This window comes from Salvelinus fontinalis, chromosome 9, assembly GCF_029448725.1.
Source record: "Salvelinus fontinalis isolate EN_2023a chromosome 9, ASM2944872v1, whole genome shotgun sequence".
NCBI lineage: Eukaryota > Metazoa > Chordata > Actinopteri > Salmoniformes > Salmonidae > Salvelinus > Salvelinus fontinalis.
In genome coordinates this window covers 14480782-14502960 of record NC_074673.1, presented here as the reverse complement: position 1 = coordinate 14502960, position 22179 = coordinate 14480782, and the positions used below count along the sequence as shown (strand labels likewise).

At 44.4% G+C, this 22179-nt stretch overlaps 1 protein-coding gene across 2 annotated transcripts in view; it reads left to right on the top strand.

Annotated features, from left to right (window-relative positions):
• Positions 1-6375: 6375 nt before the first annotated feature.
• The window catches only part of rbl2 (retinoblastoma-like 2 (p130)), a 34673-nt gene continuing 18869 nt past the window's right edge, over positions 6376-22179 (top strand). For both annotated transcript variants that reach the window (XM_055933494.1, XM_055933493.1), the window contains exons 1-9: positions 6376-7032; positions 8647-8777; positions 9219-9419; positions 10934-10998; positions 11757-11885; positions 16063-16223; positions 16384-16448; positions 16532-16703; positions 16807-16970. In XM_055933494.1, the coding sequence (XP_055789469.1) occupies positions 6895-7032; positions 8647-8777; positions 9219-9419; positions 10934-10998; positions 11757-11885; positions 16063-16223; positions 16384-16448; positions 16532-16703; positions 16807-16970 (1226 nt within the window). In that variant the 5' untranslated portion in view covers positions 6376-6894. The remainder of the gene's footprint in view (positions 7033-8646; positions 8778-9218; positions 9420-10933; positions 10999-11756; positions 11886-16062; positions 16224-16383; positions 16449-16531; positions 16704-16806; positions 16971-22179) is intronic.

The window sequence follows — 22179 nt, the reverse complement described above, 5'->3', positions numbered from 1 at the left end:
GTACTGGCTGCCTCTGGGTTCATTATAATGGCTCAATGTTTCTGTCAGGACCCGGTGCGAGAAACAGTCACTAATAATCGTCAGAACCCAGAAGATGAGGCAGACACAGCAGTACTAGAGATGGTGGTTTAATAAAAGAACAAAATCTTCAGGCAAAGAAACTAAATCCACAATGTCCAAAAATAAAGCCAAGAGGCACAAAATGGAAATCCTCCAAAAAAAACAAAAGAAACTCCACAAAGTGGTAAAAAACAGCAGGGAAAAACAAACCTCAAAAGACTACTCAAATAATACACAAGAACTAAACCAGAGAACCTCTGGAAAATCCAACAAGAGAAATATCTGTATAAAACAAGGCTTGGGCTGCGGCTGGGTGCTAACTTACAAACACTGAGCAAGGAACTGAGGAACACACAGGGTTTAAATACTAACAAGGGAATGACCTACAGGTGCAAACAATAATTAGAGCAAGAAAAACAAAAGGTACAAAAAAGGGGCAATGGGGACATCTAGTGACCAAAACCCGAACAGTCTTGGCCAAAACCTGACACTTTCAAAAGCAGCTCAAACAAAGAACATGTAAGAATAAACTATAGCCATTGAATTCTACCGTGCAAATATTCATAGGTTGCCATTTTTATGAATGTTCTCAAGCCGCCCTCTGGAGCCCTAAAGTTGTGATTAACACAGTAATTCTGGACGAAGGCTAACAAATTTAGATTAAATTACACTATAGTGCCTGGAAATACGGTGACATTGCTAAAGTAGTTTTTAGTATGAAACAACTTTGCCAGCATTATTGTGTCGTCAAATTTACTTAAGACATGGCAATGTCATTAGCTAGCAAAGTTCGTGAAAAATAGCTAGCAATGCTAACGGTAGCTATCTAAAATTCGGTGTCCTCTTAATCTTATTTAACCTTTGTTTAACTAAGCAAGTCAGTTAAGAACAAATTCTTATTTACAATGAGGTCCTGCCAAAAGGCAAAGGGCCCCCTGCGGGGACGGGAGCTGGGATTTAAGAAAAATTATAATAATATAGGACAAAACACACATTACGATGAGAGAGACACCACAGAATTACATAAAGAGAGACCTAAGACAACAACATGTCATGTCTTGCAGCCATGCTAACACAGCATGGAAGCAACACAACATGACAACAACATGGCAGCAGCACAAAACATGGTACAAACAGTATTGGGCACAGACAACAGCACAAAGGGCAAGAAGGTAGAGACAACAATACATCATGTGAAGCAGCCACAACTGTCAGTAAGTGTCCATGATTGAGTCTTTGAATGAAGAGATTGAGATATAACTGTCCAGTTTGAGTGTTTTTTTGCAGCTCGTTCCAGTCGCTAGATGCAGCGAACTGAAAAGAGAAGTGACCCAGGGACGTGTGTGCTTTGGGGACTTTTAACAGAATGTGACTGGCAGAACAGGTGTTGTATGTGGAGGATGAGGGCTGCAGTAGATGTCTCAGATAGGGGGGAGTGAAGCCTAAGAGAGTTTTATAAATAAGCAACAACCAGTGGGTCCTGCGACGGCATACAGAGATGACCAGTTAACAGAGGAGTATAGAGTGCAGTGATGTGTTGTTGTATAATGAGCATTGCTGGCAAAACTGACGGACGAATGGTAAAGAACATCTAGCAGCTCGAGTGCACCCTTATCCAATGATCTATAAATTACGTCTCGTAATCTATCATGGGTAGGATGGTCATCTGAATCAGGGTTAGTTTGGCAGCTGGGGTGAAAGAGGAACAATTACGATAGAGGAAACCAAGTCTAGATGTAACCATACCCTGCAGCTTTGATATGTATTGAGAGAAGCCCAGTATAACGCCTAGCCATACTCCCAAGTACTTGTATGAGGTGACTACCTCAAGCTCGAAACCCTCAGAGGTAGTAATCATACCAGTGGGGAGAGGGGCATTCTTCTTCTTCTCAAACCACATGACCTTTGTTTTAGAGGTGTTCAGAACAGGGTTAAGGGCAGAGAAAGCATGTGGGACACTAGGAAAGCTTTGTTGTACAGCGTTTAACACAAAATCCGGGGAGGGGACTGCTGAGTATAATACTGTATCATCTGCATATAAATGGATGAGATAGTTTCCTACTGCCTGAGCTATGTTGTTGTTGAGAAGAGCGTGGGGCCTAGGATCGAGCCTTGGGGTACACCCTTGGTGACAGGCAGTGGCTGAGACAGCAGATGTTCTGACTTTATACACTGCACTCTTTGAGAGAGGTAGTTAGCAAACCAGGCTAAAACCCCTCAGTGACACCAATACACCTTAGCCAGCCCACAAGAATGGAATGGTCTACCGTATCAAAAGCTTTGGCCAAGTCAATAGCAGCACAACATTGCTTAGAATCAAGGGCAATGGTGACATCATTGAGGATCTTTAAGGTTGCAGTGACACATCCATAACCTGAGCGGAAACCAGATTGCATACCAGAGAGAATACTGTAGCCATCAGAAAGCCAGTAAGTTGATTATTGGCAAGTTTTTCCAACACTTTTGATAAACAGGGCAAAATAGAAATTGGCCTATAACAGTTAGGATCTGCTTGATCTCCCCCTCTAAATAAAGGACCATGGCTGCCTTCCAAGTAATGGGAACCTCCCTAGAGAGGAGAGACAGGCTTGGCGATGATAGGGGCAGCAACCTTAAAGAAGAAGCTCCTTTAGCATCTCGGACTCGGTGACCACCTGCAGGAAGAAACTTTGTAACGGGGCAAGAGAAAAAGCGGGAGGAGCATCGGGGCTAGTCACATTAGAAGGGTTGGGAGATTAGTAAATGTTGGACGGGCAAGGAGGCCTGGCTGAGTCAAATAGGAATCCTGACTTAAGGAAGTGGTGATTAAAGAGCTCAGCCATGTGCTCCTTGTCAGTAACAACCACATCATCAACATTAAAGGACATGGGCAGCTGTGAGGAGGAGGGTTTATTCTCCAGGTCTTTAACTGTTTTCCAGAACTTCTTGGGGTTAGACCCACAGAGAGAGAACTGCTCCTTAAAGTAACTAACTTTGGCCTTCCGGATAGCCTGATGTCACTTATTTCTCATTTGCCATTCTGAGTATGCGTGTGCCGAGCCCTTCGCCAAATGGAATTTTTGAGGTGGAGTAACTTTATACTGCATCTAAAGTCAATCTGGCTGTATCAAAATGATAGCAAAAAGTAAATGTAAATAATAACATATACTTTAGTATCAAAAGTAAAAGTATAAATCATTTCAAATTCCTTATATTTAGCAAACCGGACTGTGCCATTTTCTGTTTTTTTCTATTCACAGATAGCCAGGGGCACACTCCAACAATCAGACATAATTTACAAATGAAGCATGTGCCTTTAGTTAGTCTGCCAGATCAGAGGCAGTAGGGATGACCAGGGATGTTATCTTGATAAGCGTGTGAATTGGACTATTTTCCTGTCTTGCTAATTAAAATGTAACTTTTGGGTGTCAGGGAATATGTATGGAGAAAAAATTATATTATTTTCTTTAGGAATGTAGTAAAGTAAAAGTTGTGAAATATATAGATAGGTAAGTACAGATACAGTGGCTTGTGAAAGTATTCACCCCCTTGGCATTTTTGCTATTTTGTTGCCTTACAACCTGGAACTAAAATAGATTTTTGTGGGGTTTGTATCATTGGATTTTTACACAACACGCCTACCACTTTGAAGATGCAAAATATGTTTTATTGTGAAACAAACAAGAAATAAGACCAAAAAAAATGAAAACTTGAGCTTGCATAACTATTCACCCCCCCCCCCCCCAAGTCAATACTTTGAAGAGCCACCTTTTGCAGCAATTACAGCTGCAAGTCTCTTGGGGTATGTCTCTATAAGCTTTTGCCCATTCTTCAAGGCAAACTGCTCCAGCTTCTTCAAGTTGGATGGGTTCCACTGGTGTACAGAAATGTTTAAGTCATACCACCGATTCTCAATTGGATTGAGGTCTGGGCATTGACTAGGCCATTCCAAGACATTTAAATGTTTCCCCTTAAACCACTCAAGTGTTGCTTTAACAGTATGCTTAGGGGCATTGTCCTGCTGGAAGGTGTGCCGTAGCTGAATCAGAATTAGTTCGGTAACATATATAAATAAGATGTTTTAGATATCTTTATGCTTTTCATTAGAATGTCTTCTTTTGGACTATACTGTTGGCAGTTGCATTTTCCTTTCTCTCTAGGGAAAAGTCACTTGGGGCCCAGAGAGGGGAGAAGTCAGGCTTGTCTTTTACATGTCTGGTAATATGTGAATCATTTGTGAAACCCTGTGAAGGGCTCCATTATGTCTGTAATCCAGTCACTCCCTTATTTTCCCTTTCTGGGGAGGAGTGTGGCAGTGTCTGGAACCATTATACCACCTCTTCTGATGACAGGTGAACCCCCGTCCCAGTCTCAAATCTCTGGAAGACTGAAACAGGTTTCCATCAAGAATTTCCCTGTATTTAGCACCATCCATCATTCCTTCAATTCTGACCAGTTTCCCAGTCCTTGCCGATGAAAAACATTCCCACAGTATGATTGTGTTCTCGGGGTCATGAGAGGTGTTGGGTTTGCAGCAGACATAGCGTTTTCCTTGATGTCCAAAAAGCTCAAATTTAGTCTCATCTGAGCAGAGTACTTTCTTCCATATGTTTGGGGAGTCTCCCACATGCCTTTTGGCAAACACCAAATGTGTTAGCTTCTTATTTTCTTTAAGCAATGGCTTTTTTCTGGCCACTCCTCCGTAAAGCCCAGCTCTGTGGAGTGTATGGCTTAAAGTGGTCCTATGGACAGATATTCCAATCTCCACTGTGGAGCTTTGCAGCTCCTTCAGGGTTATCTTTGGTCTCCGTGTTGCCTCTGATTAATGCCCTCCTTCGCTGGTCCATGAGTTTTTGTGGGCGGCCCTCTCTTGGCAGGTTTGCTGTGGTGCCATATTCTTTCAATTTTTCAATAATGGATTTAATGGTGCTTCATGGGTTGTTCAAAATGTCGGATATTTTTTTATAACCCAACCCTGATCTGTACTTCTCCACAACTTTGCCCCTGACCTGTGTGTAGAGCTCCTTGGTCTTCATTGTGCCACTTGCTTGGTGGTGCCCCTTGCTTAGTGGTGTTGCAGAATCTGTGGCCTTTCAGAACAGGTGTATATATACTGAGATCATGTGACAGATCATGTGACACTTAGATTGCACACAGGTGGACTTTATTTAACAAATTATGTGACTTCTGAAGGTAATTGGTTGCCCCAGATCTTATTTAGGGGCTTCATAGGAAAGGGGTAAATACATATGCACGCACCACTTTTCCGTTATTTAAAACAAATTATTATTATTTTTTCACTTCATCGATTTGGACTATTTTGTGTATGTCCAATACATGAAATCCAAATAAAATCCATTTAAATTACAGGTTGTAATGCAAAAAAATAGGAAAAAACGCCAAGGGGATGAAAACTTTTGCAAGGCACTGTACCCCAAAAAAACAACTTAAGTAATAAATATTTTTACTTAAGTACTTTTTTATTTGCCTCCTTTTGAATGTTATTGTATTTCCAAGCCACTGTAATGCACTTTGATTCAATCTTCATCAGCGCTCATTGACGGCACATTGAGTAGAATGCTCAGTTGGGCATCTGTCCAAAACTAATGTTCAAAAAACTATTGTGACGATACACGTAACCCATGAATTCCGTGCGTTATATGGAAATAATGTAAGCTCTAGAATGCCCTTCAAGCAAATCAGAAACAAGTATTCAACGATGCCATGGTATAAGCTTTGTTACCATATGAGAACTGTATCAAAACTCAGGGGCTCCCAAGTGGCGCAGCGGTATAAGGCACTGCATCTCAGTGCTAGAGGCATCACTACAGACCCTGGTTTGATTCCAGGCTGTATCATAACTGGCTGTGATTGGGAGTCCCTTAGAGGTGGTGCATAATTGGCCCAGCGTCATACGAGTTAGGGTTTGGCCAGGTAGGCCATCATTGTAAATAAGAATTTGTTCTTAGTTGACTTGCCTAGTTAAATAAAATACAAAATAAAAATGCTTGTCCCTTCCCAAACCACTCATTGCATAGCAATCTCATCTAATGGGACAGTCCTTTGTGCTGATAAACATTGGGTTTTTCAACAATGAGTTGACTGACAAAATAAGATGCCATTTAATAAATATTGGATGTAGTGTTGATGGAACAAAAGAACCACAAAGGATTTTCACGTTTTACATTGTATAATTTCAATCTGCATATAGCCGCAAGTAGCCCAACCGGCCGCCTGATGGCACTATTACTGCAGATGACAAGCGCCGTAAAACGAATAATAGTGACATCTGGCGGCCTATTGGGCTAAGATGCAAGTTGTTGTTACATAGTTGTTACCAAGTTTCCTGCACAGCACTTGAACGTTGACTGGCAGCACGTGGGTGGTGGTTGCTACAAAGTTACACCGTATAGTGGCCAGAATGGGAACTTTTTCAAAACATCCATCCATCTAAAAAGGAAAGTATCAAAGTTATCAGATGTATTTTAGTATGAAGTGGCATACGTTGTTGATCGTCGAATGTTGAGCATAAACACCCGAACGCATTTTTTGTGGGCGGAAACCTCCTGTACGCTTGATGTTGCATTCACCAAACAACATACCATCCAAAATGTGACGTTGTACTGTACGCTAGAATTTGGCGTAGTCTTCTACGCACGATAGTAGCTTTCACTCAAATGACATTTAAATGCCTACACTGTACAGCACTGTATATCGGTACTCAAAATGTACGAAGAGTAACATTGTTTCCATGTACTTTGTAACAAACCGCGCTCGAGTTGACTCTGCTTTGCAACCTCATTGTTATTTGTACCCGAATCTAATTTGCCCCGACGTTTTTGACACGCATTTGAAATGAACGAGGAGAAAGACTTTTTGCAGAAAATAAGGCTGGGGTTTGAAGAACTCTGTCGAGCTTTGAATATGGACGTGGAGGCGAGCAACGAAGCATGGAGGAGTTACGAAAGCATAAGCAAAAAATACACATTAGAGGTATGCCTAATTATGTCTGTTGTATTGTATATTGTACAGTAAATTATAATTGTTCCTATTTTGGCAACCGGTTTAGCGGTAGTTCACGTGCAGAGTAGTCTGTCTCGCCTCTACCTTATATGACACGCATGTTAAGTCGTGACATTTTCTATTTAAAGACGCAGCTTCTAATATTTTTTGTAGATTTTTTGTAGAAATATATCATAAAACGGCATTATTGCTAATATTTGTCTATGGAAAGGGGAGGAGTTTTCCGGTGTTTGTCAGGTTTGGAGGCGGACCAATCTCAGGGTCTAGAATAGGACTAGGTTGCTTACTCATAACACTGAGTATGATCAAACTTTTAACATAATTCAGTTTTTAGCCTATTATGTTGTTGAAATGTTCTATAATATATTGTTATAATATAGTCCGCAACCTCTAAATTCAAATGACAGTGTGCATTTTACATTGGCCTAATTTAAAAATGTCCTTAGGGATATGCAGTGGTGTGCCTATTTCAAGTTTCAACGTTTTATTGTCACATGCACAGGATACAGCAGGTGTACAGTACAGTGAAATGTTTAATTTGCGAGCTCATTCTCTGCAATGCAGAATAAAGGTAATAATATAGCTCAGAAGAAAAAAACACGTGAAATACGAGATAAGAAAAACATGACAATGCAGTTATATACAGGTCAGTGCCAGTACCATTAATATAATCTGCAGGGGTACTGGAGTGATTGAGGTAGGTATGAACATGTGAAGTCTGATAAAAGTGACTAGTAGTAGCAGTATAAATACCAATGGCAATAATGATAATCATAATAATAGAAAGGGTAGAAAGTGGCTGGTAGCAGGATAATTACTAATGGTAATAATCACCACAGCAGCGAATGGTAATAGTAGTCATTATAATCACTATGTGTATATATTTGTGTACATCTTAATGGTTTATTTTGGTTGTGGTTGTCACGATCCAAAGGGACTGAGGGAGGACCAAGGCGCAGCGCGTGGAAAGTACATCTTCTTTATTAAAGAAAGAAGATGAAAAGACACGAACACTATACAACAAAACAACAAAACAGACGACCGTGAAGCTATACAAACATAAGTGCTTACACTAAACACTCTGACATAGACAATTCCCCACAAACAGCTAAAGCCTATGGTTGCCTTAAATATGGCTCCCAATCAGAGACAACAATAACCAGCTGTCTCTAATTGAGACCCAATTCAGGCAACCATAGACTTTCCTAGATACCTACACTCAACCATAGACACAGCTAGACTTCTATACTAAACATAAACCCAACTACTCTAATAAACCCCCTAAACCTTACAACCACCATAGACACTACAAAAAACACATACACTCCCCATGTCACACCCTGACCTAACTAAAATAACTAAGAAAACAAAAAATACTAAGGCCAGGGCGTGACAGTGGTTTTGAAGAAGCATAAGGTAACATGAAATATGAAGAAAATAAGAAACCCCTTGAGGGGAGAATTTCCAACATGACAACTCTAGTCCCTGGCCCCATCAGCTCTGGCTTACTATTGAGAGAGAACCCTGTGACAGAACAATCATTGAACCTCTCTCACACTCTCGTTCACGCATACACACACACAGGGCAGTGACCTACACTGGCTGGCCTGTGCCATCTATGTGGCCTGTAGAACACCAGTACCAACAGTGGATAAGGGTACTGCAGAGGGAAACTACGTCTCTCTGACCCGAATACTTCGCTGTTCAGAACAAAGGTACGTACGCCCATGCACTTATCTAAATGGAATGGTTTGCCAAATTCAGATTACGCGAAATCCCGGACAAAACAGCGTGTTCAATGGAGATTACACACTGAACGTGCCTCTTATTCCAGGACTAGGCTTATTCTGTGTCCAGGAAACTGGCCCTAAATGTATCCCTTATCATACAGTACACAATTTACTGTAGGACCCAAATCCTCATCCAAATTCATCATTGACTTTCATACATGTCTTTATGGTATCTTGGCCAGATCTTAGATTCTTGTTCCAGCCTGGTTCTTTGTGCAATAAATTATGTATTAATGTTTAAAAATGCTGAACAAATGACCACACATCAACTAATCATATCTATTTATTGTAATATATAATTTAAAGAACAGTAAAATACAGTACTAACGGAATTACTCAAACAGTTGCCCTGTTTTCTGATTCCAGCCTCATTGAGTTCTTCAACAAGATAAAGAAATGGCAGGATATGGCCAGTGTTCCTCAGGACTTCCGCCAGAGCACGGAGAAGCTAGAGAGAAATTTCACAGTTTCCGCCGTCATCTTCAAGAAATACGTCCCCATCTTCAAAGCCATCTTTAAGGCGCCCTTGGATGAACCGCACAGAGTCCACAGGAGCCATAAACAGAGGTGAGTCAGTTGTTGATACTGTAGATAGATATGAACTTTTGATGCTTTACTATTTTATACTGTAGTTTGGCCACTCTTGAACAAAGCCAAGGGGTTTCTTTCCTGGTGCCAGCCTGATCACGCGATATATCTGATCAACGGGGTCAGTCTGCTTGACCAGGCTTAAGCATTCTGATTAAACGTATGTATGGATTTATTCAGATTCAGTTTATTTATGGATTTATTCTGATTTAATTTATGTATGGACTTATTCAGATATAAATTATGTATGAACTTATTCTGATTAAACTTATGTATGGACTTATTCAGATTAAATGTATATATGGATTTATTCTGATTTAATTTATTTATGGATTTATTCTTATTTCATTTATGTATGGACTTATTCAGAAATAACTTATGTATGGACTTATTCTGATTAAACTTATGTATGGATTTATTCTGATTAAATGTATGTATGGATTTATTCTGATTAAATGTATGTATGGACTTATTCTGATTTACCTTATATATGGGTTTATTCAGATTAAATTTATTTATGGATTTATTCAGATTACATTTATTTATGGATTTATTCAGATTTAATTTATGTATGGACTTATTCAGATATAACTCATGTATGGACATATTCAGATTAAACTTATGTATGGACTTATTCTGATTAAATTTCTGATTAAAGAAACCCAGCCTAAAACCCCAAACAGCAAGCAATGCAGGTGTAGAAGCACGGTGGCCAGGAAAAACTCCCTAGAAAGGCCAAAATCTAGGAAGAAACCTAGAGAGGAACCAGGCTATGAGGGGTGGCCAGTCCTCTTCTGGCTGTGCCGGGTGGAGATTATAACAGAACATGGCCAAGATGTTCAAATGTTCATAAATGACCAGCATGGTCAAATAATAATATCACAGTAGTTGTCGAGGGTGCAGCAAGTCAGCACCTCAGGAGTAAATGTCAATTGGCTTTTCATAGTCGATCATTAAGAGTATCTCTACCGCTCCTGCGGCCTCTAGAGAGTTGAAAACAGCAGGTCTGGGACAGGTAGCACGTCCGGTGAAAAGGTCAGCGTTCCATAGCCGTAGGCAGAACAGTTGAAACTGGAGCAGCAGCACGGCCAGGTGGACTGGGGACAGCAAGGAGTCATCATGCCAGGTAGTCCCGAGGCATGGTCCTAGGGCTCAGGTCCTCCAAGAGAGAGAAAGAAAGAGAGAAAGAGAGAATTAGAGAGAGCATACTTAAATTCACACAGGACACCGGATAAGACAGGAGAAGTACTCCAGATATTATTCTTATTCTGATTTAACTTATGTATGGACTCATTCTGATCGCACTTATGTGTGGACTCATTCTGATTTTACTTATGTATGGACTTATTCTGATTTAACTCATGTATGGACTCATTCTGATTTTACTTATGTATGGACTTATTCTGATTTAACTCATGTATGGACTCATTCTGATTTTACTTATGTGTGGACTCATTCTGATTTTACTTATGTATGGACTTATTCTGATTTAGACGCCATCCCTGCACCGTTGCTGAAGTGTTCAACTTCTGCTGGATTCTGTTTGTCCACGCTAAAGGTGAGTACTTCTGTTTTGTTCATTGTAAAATACAGGAAAAGAAGGGAGGACAGAGGGAAAGGGCTAGGGCTCAGTGGGGTACTTTGAAGGAGAAAAGGCTGGTTTGATTGTATTTGAAGTGTTCGCTGCTTGGTTACAGTCAAAGTATAAGTCAGTGACAAGGGCTAGGTACTCTACACTGGGCATGCCAAGGCCTGCACTGATGTGTTGAGCAGCAGGAGACCAGGTGCCAAGGCAAGTACTGTAGATGTGTCCTTTTTATATCTCTGTAATCATTAATAATAACACACACACACACAGTCAGATCCTTCAGGGTGTATCATTATCTTGGCAACATATTGCATTGGGGCAGGTCAGGACTTGCCTGTGTCACAGCCTGGATTTAGCACTGCCAGCAGGCACATGTGTTTATAATAGTTGGCAATACGACAGAGCAGCCTATTTAGCTTGGAATGCAGTGATTGCTACTTTCAGATAGATACATTTGCGGTGACATTTTGGATACGCAAATTGCAGTGTTACGCAAAATCAATGTTTGAGGCTACCAGCACTACTCTGCAGTCAATACAATACCTCTATCCTTCAGATTAATTCTATTCAACAAGCTTTATTGGAATGACCAGATCATTGAGGGGGATTCCATTGTCCGTTGTGTCAAAGCGTATTTTGGTCTTTAGAAGAACACAATAAAATCCTATGTATGATTATGTCTCCTACATTTCTCTGACATGTCACTTCTCTCTCTCTCCCTCTGCCAGGAAACTTCCCTATGATCAGTGATGACCTGGTGAACTCGTACCATCTCCTTCTGTGTGCTCTGGACCTGGTCTTCTCCAACGCCCTGCTCTGTAATACCAGGAAGGAGCTGCTCAACCCCAACTTCAAAGGTGCACTCCCAGCCCACGCCTATATCCCCTCCATAGGCCTACATCCCCTCCGTAGACCTACATCCCCTCCATAGGCCTATGTCCCCTCCGTAGGCCTATATCCCCTCCGTAGGCCTGTATCCCCTTCGAAGGCCTATATCCCCTTCGTAGGTCCGCATCCCCCTCATAGGCCTGCCTCCCCCACCATAGGCCTGCATCCCCTCCGTAGGTCTGCATTACCTCCGTAGGCTATATCCCCTCCGTAGCCTTATATCCCCTTTGTAGACCTATATCCCCTTCGTAGACCTATATCCCCTTTGTAGACCTATATCCCCTCCGTAGGCCTATATCCCCTCCATAGGCCTATATCCCCTCCCTAGGCCTATATCCCCTTCGTAGGCCTATATCCCCTTCGTAGGCCTATATCCCCTTCGTTGGCCTATATCCCCTTCGTAGGCCTATATCCCCTTCGTAGGCCTATATCCCAACAATGCAGAGAGAATGTTATTTGAAACAGTAGGAAAAAATGAAAATAATAGAGGAATAAATAAAAAATAATAACACAAGGAATAAATACACATTGAGTAACAACTTCGCTATTTACACGGGGTACCAGTACCAAGTCGATGTGCAGGGGTACAAGGTAATTGAGGTAGATATGTACATACAGTGCATTTGAAAAGATTCAGACCTCTTTACTTTTTCCACATTTTGTTACGTTGCATCCTTATTGTAACATTTTATGAAATTGTTTCCCCCCCCATTATGACAAAGTAAAAACAGGTTTTTGGGAATGTTGGAAAATTTATGAAAAATTTAAACGGAAATATGACATTTAGGGAGTTTCTCCCATTCTTTGGAGATTCTCTCAAGCTCTGTCAGGTTGGATGGGGAGCGTCGCTGCACAGCTATTTTCAGGTCTCTCCAAAGATGTTTGATCGGGTTCAAGTCCGGGCTCTGGCTGCGCCACTCAAGGACATTCAGAGGCTTGTCCCGAAGCCACTCCTGCATTGTCTTGGCTGTGTGCTTAGGGTCGTTGTCCTGTTGGAAAGTGAACATTCGCCATAGTCTGAGGTACTGAGCGCTCTGGAGCAGGTTTTCATCAAGGATCTCTCTGTACTTTGCTTCGTTTATCTTTCCCTCAATCCTGACTAGTCTCCCAGTCCCTGCCACGGAAAAACATCCCCACAGCATGATGCTGCCACCACCATGCTTCACCGTAGGGTTGGTGCCAGGTTTCCTCCAGACGTGACACTTGGCATTCAGGCCAAAGAGTTCAATCTTGTTTTCATCAGACCAGGGAATCTTGTTTCTCATGGCCTGATAGCCTTTAGGTGCCTTTTGGCAAACTCCAAGTGGGCTGTCCTGTGTCTTTTACTGAGGAGTTGCTTCCATCTGTCCACTCTACCATAAAGGCCTGATTGGAGGAGTGCTGCAGAGATGGTTGTCATTTTGGAAGGTTCTCCTATCTCCACAGAGGAACTCAGGAGCTCTGTCAGATTGACCGTTGGGTTCTTGGTCACCTCCCCGATCAAGGCCCATCTCCCACGATTGCTCAGTTTGGCCGGGCGCCTTGGTGGTTCCAAACTTCTTCCATTTAAGAATGATGGAAGCCACTGTGTTCTTGGGGACCTTCAATGCTGTAGACATTTTTTGGTGCACTTCCCCAGATCTGTGCCTCGACACAATCCTGTTACGGAGCTCTACGGACAATTCCTTCGACCTTATGGCTTAGTTTTTGCTCTGACATGCACTGTCAACTGTGGGACCTTATATAGACAGCCTTTGCAAATCATGTCCAATCAATTGAATTTACCACAGGTGGACTCCAATCAAGTTGTAGAAAGATCTCAAGGATGAGATGAGCAATGGAAACAGGATGCACCTGAGCTCAATTTCGAGTCTCATAGCAAAGGTGTCACGTTCCTGACCTGTTTTCTCTTGTTTTTGTATGTGTTTAGTTGGTCAGGGCGTGAGTTGGGGTGGGCATTCTATGTATTGTGTTTCTATGTTGGGTTTATTGTGTTGCCTGATATGGTTCTCAATTAGAGGCAGGTGTTTGACGTTTCCTCTGATTGAGAACCATATTAAGGTAGGCTGTTCTCACTGTTTGTTTGTGGGTGATTGTCTTCCGTGTTTGTGTCTGTGCACCACACGGGACTGTTTCGTTCGTTTGTTCGTTCGTTTGTTTTGTATTCTGTACCTGTTCGTGCGTTCTTCGTGTTGTATGCAAGTTCTCATAGTTCAGGTCTGTCTACGTTCGTTTTGGTATTTGGTAATCATTTCAAGTGTTCTTCGTTTTTCGTCTGTTTGTAAATAAATTCATTATGTATTCACAACCCGCTGCGCCTTGGTCCGCTCAATCACCACAAGACGACCGTAACAAAAGGGTCTAAATACTTATTTCAATAAGGTATTTCAGTTTTTAATTTTTAATGCATTTGCTAAAATTTCTAGAAACCTGTTTTCACTTTGTCATTATGGGGTATTGTGTGTAGATTGATGAGGATTTATTTGTATTATTTTTCTTTTTTGAATAATGCTGTAACGTAACAAAATGTGGAAAAAGGGAAGGGGTCTGAATGCTTTCCGAATGCACTGAAGGTAGGGATAAAGTGACTAGGCAACAGGATAGAAAATAAACAGGAAATAAAGCATATGTGATGAGTCAAATTTTAGTGAAAAACAGGATCAATGCAGATACTCCAGGTAGCTATTGGTTAACTATTTAACTAACTATTTAGCAGTCTTATAGCTTGGGGTAGAAGCTGTTCAGGGTCCTATTGGTTTTAGACTTGGTGCATCTGTACTGCTTGCCATGCAGTAGCAGAGAGAACAGTCTATGACCTGGGTGGCTGTATAGAGGGAAATAGTCCTATAATTCCTATAATAACTACAACCTAAAACTTCTTACCTGGGAATATTGAAGACTCATGTTAAAAGGAACCACCAGCTTTCATATGTTCTCATGTTCTGAGAAAGGAACTGAAACGTTAGCTTTCTTACATAGCACATATTGCACTTTTACTTTTTTCTCCAACACTTTGTTTTTGCATTATTTAAACCAAATTGAACATGTTTCATTATTTACTTGAGGCTAAATTGATTTTATTGATGTATTATATTAAGTTAAAATAAGTGTTAATTCATTATTGTTGTAATTGTCATTATTACAAATATTATTCTTTTTTAATCGGCCGATTAATCGGTATCGGCTTTTTTGGTCCTCCAATAATCGGTATCGGTATAGGCGTTGAAAAATCATAATCGGTCGACCTCTAGCTTCAGGCATTGCGAAGAGCTGTTGGCAAACACAGGAAAGTGCTGTTTGAATGAATGCTTACGAGCCTGCTGCTGCCTTCCACCGCTCAGTCAGACTGCTCTATCAAATATCAAATCGTAGACTTAATTATAATATAATAAACACACAGAAATACGAGCCTTAGGTCATTAATATGGTCAAATCCGGAAACTATCATTCCGAAAACAAAACGTTTATTCTTTCAGTGAAATACGGAACTGTTCCGTATTTTATCTAACGGGTGGTATCCCTAAGTCTAAATATTGCTGTTACATTGTACAACCTTCAATGTTATGTCATAATTATGTACAATTCTGGCAAATTAATTACGGTCTTTGTTAGTAAGAAATGGTCTTCACACAGTTTGCAACGAGCCAGGCAGCCCAAACTGCTGCATATACCCTGACGCGAATGCACTTTTGTTAAATCATCACCCGTTTGGCGAAGTAGGTTGTGATTCTATGATAAACTAACAGGCATCGCATTGATTATATGCAACACAGGACAAGCTAGTTAAACTAGTAATATCATCAACCATGTGTAGTTAACTAGTGATTATGTTAAGATTGATTGTTTTTTTATAAGATAAGTTTAATTCTAGCCAGCAACTTACCTTGACTCCTTGCTGCACTCGCGTAACAGGTGGTCAGCCTGCCACGCAGTCTCCTCATGGATTGCAATGTAATCGGCGTCCAAAAATGCAGATTACCGATTGTTATGAAAACTCGAAATCGGCCCTAATTAATCGGCCATGCCGACCTCTAGTATACGCTACCCTGTGTACGTAGAGTATGTTAAATCTGTATGGTACGTTTGTGTATACAAATATGCATAGTTACTGAAATACCTTATCACGCATCTAATGCAGGAAGCTATTATGTCTCCTCTGATCCACAGGCCTTCCTGATGACTTCAGCAGTAAGCACTACAAGCCCACTGCAGGGCCTTACTGCTTCATAGAGCAGCTGTGTGAACTGCATGATGGCCTGGTGCTGGAGGCCAAAGGGGTGAAGGAACACTTCTGGAAACCCTTCATTAATAGGCTCTTCCATAAGAAGGTTAGGCAAATACACACACACACGAGCCACACAGACACACATACACATGCACTCAAACACACGCACAGGCACGTACAAACACGCATACACACACACACACACACGCCTCAGTCCTACTTGTATGCTCTGCCTCATCTTGGATATTCTGTGTCCTCAACAGATTCTCAAAGGGAAAGAAGAGAGCTTGACTGGCTTCTTAGATCCTATGAATTTTGGAGACAGTTCGTATGTGTCAATCCTATAAGACTATATTGATAGTCTTTTGAGTGACATTACTCATATATTTGTGTATACATTTGTTTGTGTAGTGTGTCCATGGGCCGTGTGTATGAGGAGCATGTTCTGGCCACTGGAGGTCTGGATGATAGGATATTTTTGGGAGAGGGGGCCAATGAAGACATTGGCACCCCAGGCCCCTGTCTCTGTGAGGGAGGGGAGAACCAGGACGCCTCAGCATACAGACTCGACAGCAGTCAGACTGTAAGACACACACACACACACATCCGTTACTTGTGTCTTTGAGTCTGAATTCAATCACATGTACAGTAATCCCTGTGTTATGTCTCCTGTGTGTGCCCTGTAGGCCTCAGTCCTGAAGGTGTCCACTCCCTTTACGGGTCTTAATTATGTCCAGGACAACAGTCTGTGTACGCCGGTCTCTACTGCCATGCAGAGTGTTGGTCGACTACACAGCCTGCTCACTGGACTGAAGCGCGGCCCCAGTCGGAGACTCACAGACTTACTGAGGTATTGCACACCATACAAATAATACATTTACAGAGCGACTACGGGATACGGAGTTTCTCTATCCCAATTTGCCCAGGCAAAAATTACGGATATTTCTGCGCATGAGCAGGATTGTTTTTTACTTGGCCGAGTGCCCACTCCGCTGCCAATGTAGCTGCTGTGCTGAGTGCTCCGCTGTCAACGTAGCTACTGTGCTGAGTGCTCCGCTGCCAATGTAGCTGCTGTGCTGAGTGCTCCGCTGTCAACGTAGCTACTGTGCTGAGTGCTCCGCTGTCAACGTAGCTGCTGTGCTGAGTGCTCCGCTGTCAATGTAGCTGCTGTGCTGAGTGCTCCGCTGTCAACGTAGCTGCTGTGCTGAGTGCTCCGCTGTCAACGTAGCTACTGTGCTGAGTGCTCCGCTGTCAACGTAGCTGCTGTGCTGAGTGCTCCGCTGTCAATGTAGCTGCTGTGCTGAGTGCTCCGCTGTCAACGTAGCTGCTGTGCTGAGTGCTCCGCTGTCAACGTAGCTACTGTGCTGAGTGCTCCGCTGTCAACGTAGCTGCTGTGCTGAGTGCTCCGCTGTCAATGTAGCTGCTGTGCTGAGTGCTCCGCTGTCAACGTAGCTGCTGTGCTGAGTGCTCCGCTGCCAACGTAGCTGCTGTGCTGAGTGCTCCGCTGTCAACGTAGCTGCTGTGCTGAGTGCTCCGCTGTCAACGTAGCTGCTGTGCTGAGTGCTCCGCTGTCAATGTAGCTGCTGTGCTGAGTGCTCCGCTGTCAACGTAGCTGCTGTGCTGAGTGCTCCGCTGTCAACGTAGCTGCTGTGCTGAGTGCTCCGCTGTCAACGTAGCTGCTGTGCTGAGTGCTCCGCTGTCAATGTAGCTGCTGTGCTGAGTGCTCCGCTGTCAACGTAGCTGCTGTGCTGAGTGCTCCGCTGCCAACGTAGCTGCTGTGCTGAGTGCTCCGCTGTCAACGTAGCTGCTGTGCTGAGTGCTCCGCTGTCAACGTAGCTGCTGTGCTGAGTGCTCCGCTGTCAATGTAGCTGCTGTGCTGAGTGCTCCGCTGCCAACGTAGCTGCTGTGCTGAGTGCTCCGCTGTCAACTTAGCTGCTGTGCTGAGTGCTCCGCTGTCAACGTAGCTGCTGTGCTGAGTGCTCCGCTGTCAACTTAGCTGCTGTGCTGAGTGCTCCGCTGTCAACGTAGCTGCTGTGCTGAGTGCTCCGCTGTCAACTTAGCTGCTGTGCTGAGTGCTCCGCTGTCAACGTAGCTGCTGTGCTGAGTGCTCCGCTGTCAACGTAGCTGCTGTGCTGAGTGCTCCGCTGTCAACTTAGCTGCTGTGCTGAGTGCTCCGCTGTCAACGTAGCTGCTGTGCTGAGTGCTCCGCTGCCAATGTAGCTGCTGTGCTGAGTGCTCCGCTGTCAACGTAGCTGCTGTGCTGAGTGCTGCGCTGCCTCTCCCCCTTCCTTCATCTCCTTTGTCTGGTCGCTGGTGTAGCCTACAAACTTCATGTTGTACACAAAACTGTTCTCACTATTGCGTTCCCTGTCTCAGTAAGCAAAATAGCCATTTCATGTTCCTTTTTCAGGAGGGGAGTAGGCTACATGCAGCTATTTACATGTTTTATACAAAATACATTATCGACATGTTCGTACAAACTTTGTTGTCAGTATTGCAAACATAAGCACGACACAAACAGGCAGTCTGGCGATTTCATGATCTTCTTAGCTGCTGAGTTACATGCAGCCACAGTTGAAGTCGGAAGTTTAGAGACACTTAGATTAGAGTCATTACAACTCGTTTTTCAACCACTCCACAAATTTCTTGTTAACAAACTATAGTTTTGGCAAGTCGGTTAGGAAATCTACTTTGTGCATGACACAAGTAATTTTTCCAACAATTGTTTACAGGCAGATTATTTCACTTGTAATTCACTGTATCACAATTCCAGTGGGTCAGAAGTTTACATACATGAAGTTGACTCTGCCTTTAAACAGCTTGGAAAATTCTAGAAAATGATGTCATGGCTTTAGAAGCTTTTGATAGGCTAATTGGCATAATTTGACTCAATTGTAGGTGAACCTGTGGATATATTTCAAGGCCTACCTTCAAACTCAGTGCCTCTTTGCTTGACACCATGGAGAAAATCAAAATAAATCAGCAATGACCTCAGAAAAAAATTTGTTAACCTCCACAAGACTGGTTCATCCTTGGTACCAATTTTCAAACGCCTGAAGGTACCACGTTCATCTGTACAAACAATAGTACGCAAGTATAAACACCATGGGACCACGCAGCCATCATACCACTCAGGAAGGAGACGCATTCTGTCTCCTAGAGATGAACGTACTTTGGTGTGAAAAGTGCAAATCAATCCCAGAACAACAGCAAAGGACCTTGTGAAGATGCTGGAGGAAACAGGTACAAAATTATCTATATTCACAGTAAAACGAGTCCTATATCAACATAACCTGAAAGGCCGCTCAGCAAGGAAGAAGCCACTGCTCCAAAACCGCCATAAAAAAGCCAGACTATGGTTTGCAGCTGCACATGGGGACAAAGATTGTACTTTTTGGAGAAATGTCCTCTGGTCTGATGAAACAAAAATAGAACTGTTTGGCCATAATGACCATCATTATGTTTGGAGGAAAAAGGGTGATGCTTGCAAGCCGAAGAACACCATCCCAACCGTGAAGCACGGGGGTGGCAGCATCATGTTGTGGGGGTCCTTTGCTGCAGGAGGGATTGGTGCACTTCACAAAATAGATGGCATCATGAAGAGGGAAAATTATGTGGATATATTGAAGCAACATCTCAAGACATCGGTCAGGAAGTTAAAGCTTGGTCGCAAATTGTCACGATCGTCGTAAGAAGCGGACCAAAACGCAGCGCGGTTTGAATACATTCTTCTATATTTTAATGAAGAACACTTAAACAAAAATAACAAAACGAATAAGACGAACGTGACCGCTATATAAACACTGTGCTAACATGCAACATAACATAGACAATAACCCACAACCCACAATACAAATACCTAAATATGGTTCCCAATCAGAGACAATGCAAAACACCTGTCTCTGATTGAGAACCATATCAGGCCAAACACATAGAAATATACAAACCAGACATACAACATAGAATGCCCACACAGATCACACCCTGACCAACCAAAACATAAAACATACAGAGCAAACTAGGCTGTGCGTGACCGTACCCACCCCCCCCCCCCCAGGTGCGGACTCTGGCCGCAAAACCTGATCCTATAGGGGAGGGTCTGGGTGGGCATCTATCCGCGGTGGCTCTGGCGCTGGACGTGGCCCCCACTCCACCATAGTCAACTTCCCACTTCCGTGGCCTCCTAGGAACGACGACCCTCCTAAATGACCCCACTCCACTGAGGGGCGCCTCTGGACTGAGGGGCGCCTCTGGACTGAGGGGCAGCTCCAGACTGAGGGGCAGCTCAGGATTGAAAAGCAGCTCCGGACTGAAGGGCAGCTCCGGACTGAAGGGCAGCTCATGACTGAAGGGCAGCTCATGACTGAAGAGCAGCTCATGACTGAGGGGTAGCTCATGACTGAGGGGTAGCTCATGACTGAGGGGTAGCTCATGACTGAGGGGTAGCTCATGACTGAAGAGCGGCTCTGGCGGCTCCTGACTGGCGGGCGGCTCTGGCGGCTCCTGACTGGCGGGCGGCTCCTGACTGGCGGGCGGCTCAGGACAGACGGGCGGCTCTGACGGCTCAGGACAGACGGGCGGTTCTGACGGCTCAGGACAGACGGGCAGCTCAGACGGCGCTGGGCAGACGGGCAGCTCAGACGGCCTCCTAGGAACGACGACCCTCCTAAATGACCCCACTCCACTGAGGGGCGCCTCTGGACTGAGGGGCGCCTCTGGACTGAGGGGCAGCTCCAGACTGAGGGGCAGCTCAGGACTGAGGGGCAGCTCAGGATTGAAAAGCAGCTCCGGACTGAAGGGCAGCCCTGGACTGAAGGGCAGCTCATGACTGAAGGGCAGCTCATGACTGAAGAGCAGCTCATGACTGAGGGGTAGCTCATGACTGAGGGGTAGCTCATGACTGAGGGGTAGCTCATGACTGAGGGGTAGCTCATGACTGAAGAGCGGCTCTGGCGGCTCCTGACTGGCGGGCGGCTCTGGCGGCTCCTGACTGGCGGGCGGCTCCTGACTGGCGGGCGGCTCAGGACAGACGGGCGGCTCTGACGGCTCAGGACAGACGGGCGGTTCTGACGGCTCAGGACAGACGGGCAGCTCAGACGGCGCTGGGCAGACGGGCAGCTCAGACGGCGCTGGACAGATGGGCAGCTCAGATGGCACTGGGCAGACGGGCAGCTCAAACTGTAGGCCTGGTGCGTGGTGCCGGAACTGGTGGTACCGGGCTGGGGACACGCACCACTGGGCGAGTGCGGGGAGCAGGAACAGGGCATACTGGACCCTGGAGGCGCACAGTAGGCCTGGTGCGTGGTGCCGGAACTGTTGGTACCGGGCTGGGAACACGCACCACTGGACGAGTGCGGGGAGCAGGAACAGGGCATACTGGACCCTGGATACGCACAGTAAGCCTGGTGCAGGGTGCTGGAACTGGTGGTACCGGACTGGGGACACACACCACTGGACGAGTGCGGGGAGGAGGAACAGGGCTTACAGGGCTCTGGAATTCGCACAGGAAGCCTGGTGCGTGGTGTTGGCACTGGTGGTACTGGATAGACCGGACCGTGAAGACGCACTGGAGGTCTCGAGCTAATGGCCTGCACAACCCGTCCTGGCTGGATGGTAACTCTAGCTCGGCACGTGCGGGGCGCAGGCACAGGACACACTGGGCTGTGCAGACATACGGGAGACAACGCCGACGCAGGATATCCTGGCCCGAGGAGACCCACTGGCTGTCTGGAGAGCAGGGCTGGCACCATCTTCCCTGGCTGGATCCTCACCCTAGCTCGGCAGATGCGGGGAGCTGGGATGTAGCGCACCGGGCTAAGCACGCGTACTGGAGACACCGTGCGTTCTACCACATAACACGGGGCCTGACCAGTACGACGCTCTCTCTCTCCATAGTAAGCACGGGGAGTTGGCGCGGTAGGAAGCCCGAGAGGCAGCCCCAAAAATGTCTTGGGGGGGCACACGGGGAGTGTGGCGAAGCCAGGTAAGAGACCTAGAAACCATAGAAAATTTGTGGGCAGAACTGAAAAAGTGTGTGGGAGCAAGGATGCCTACAAACC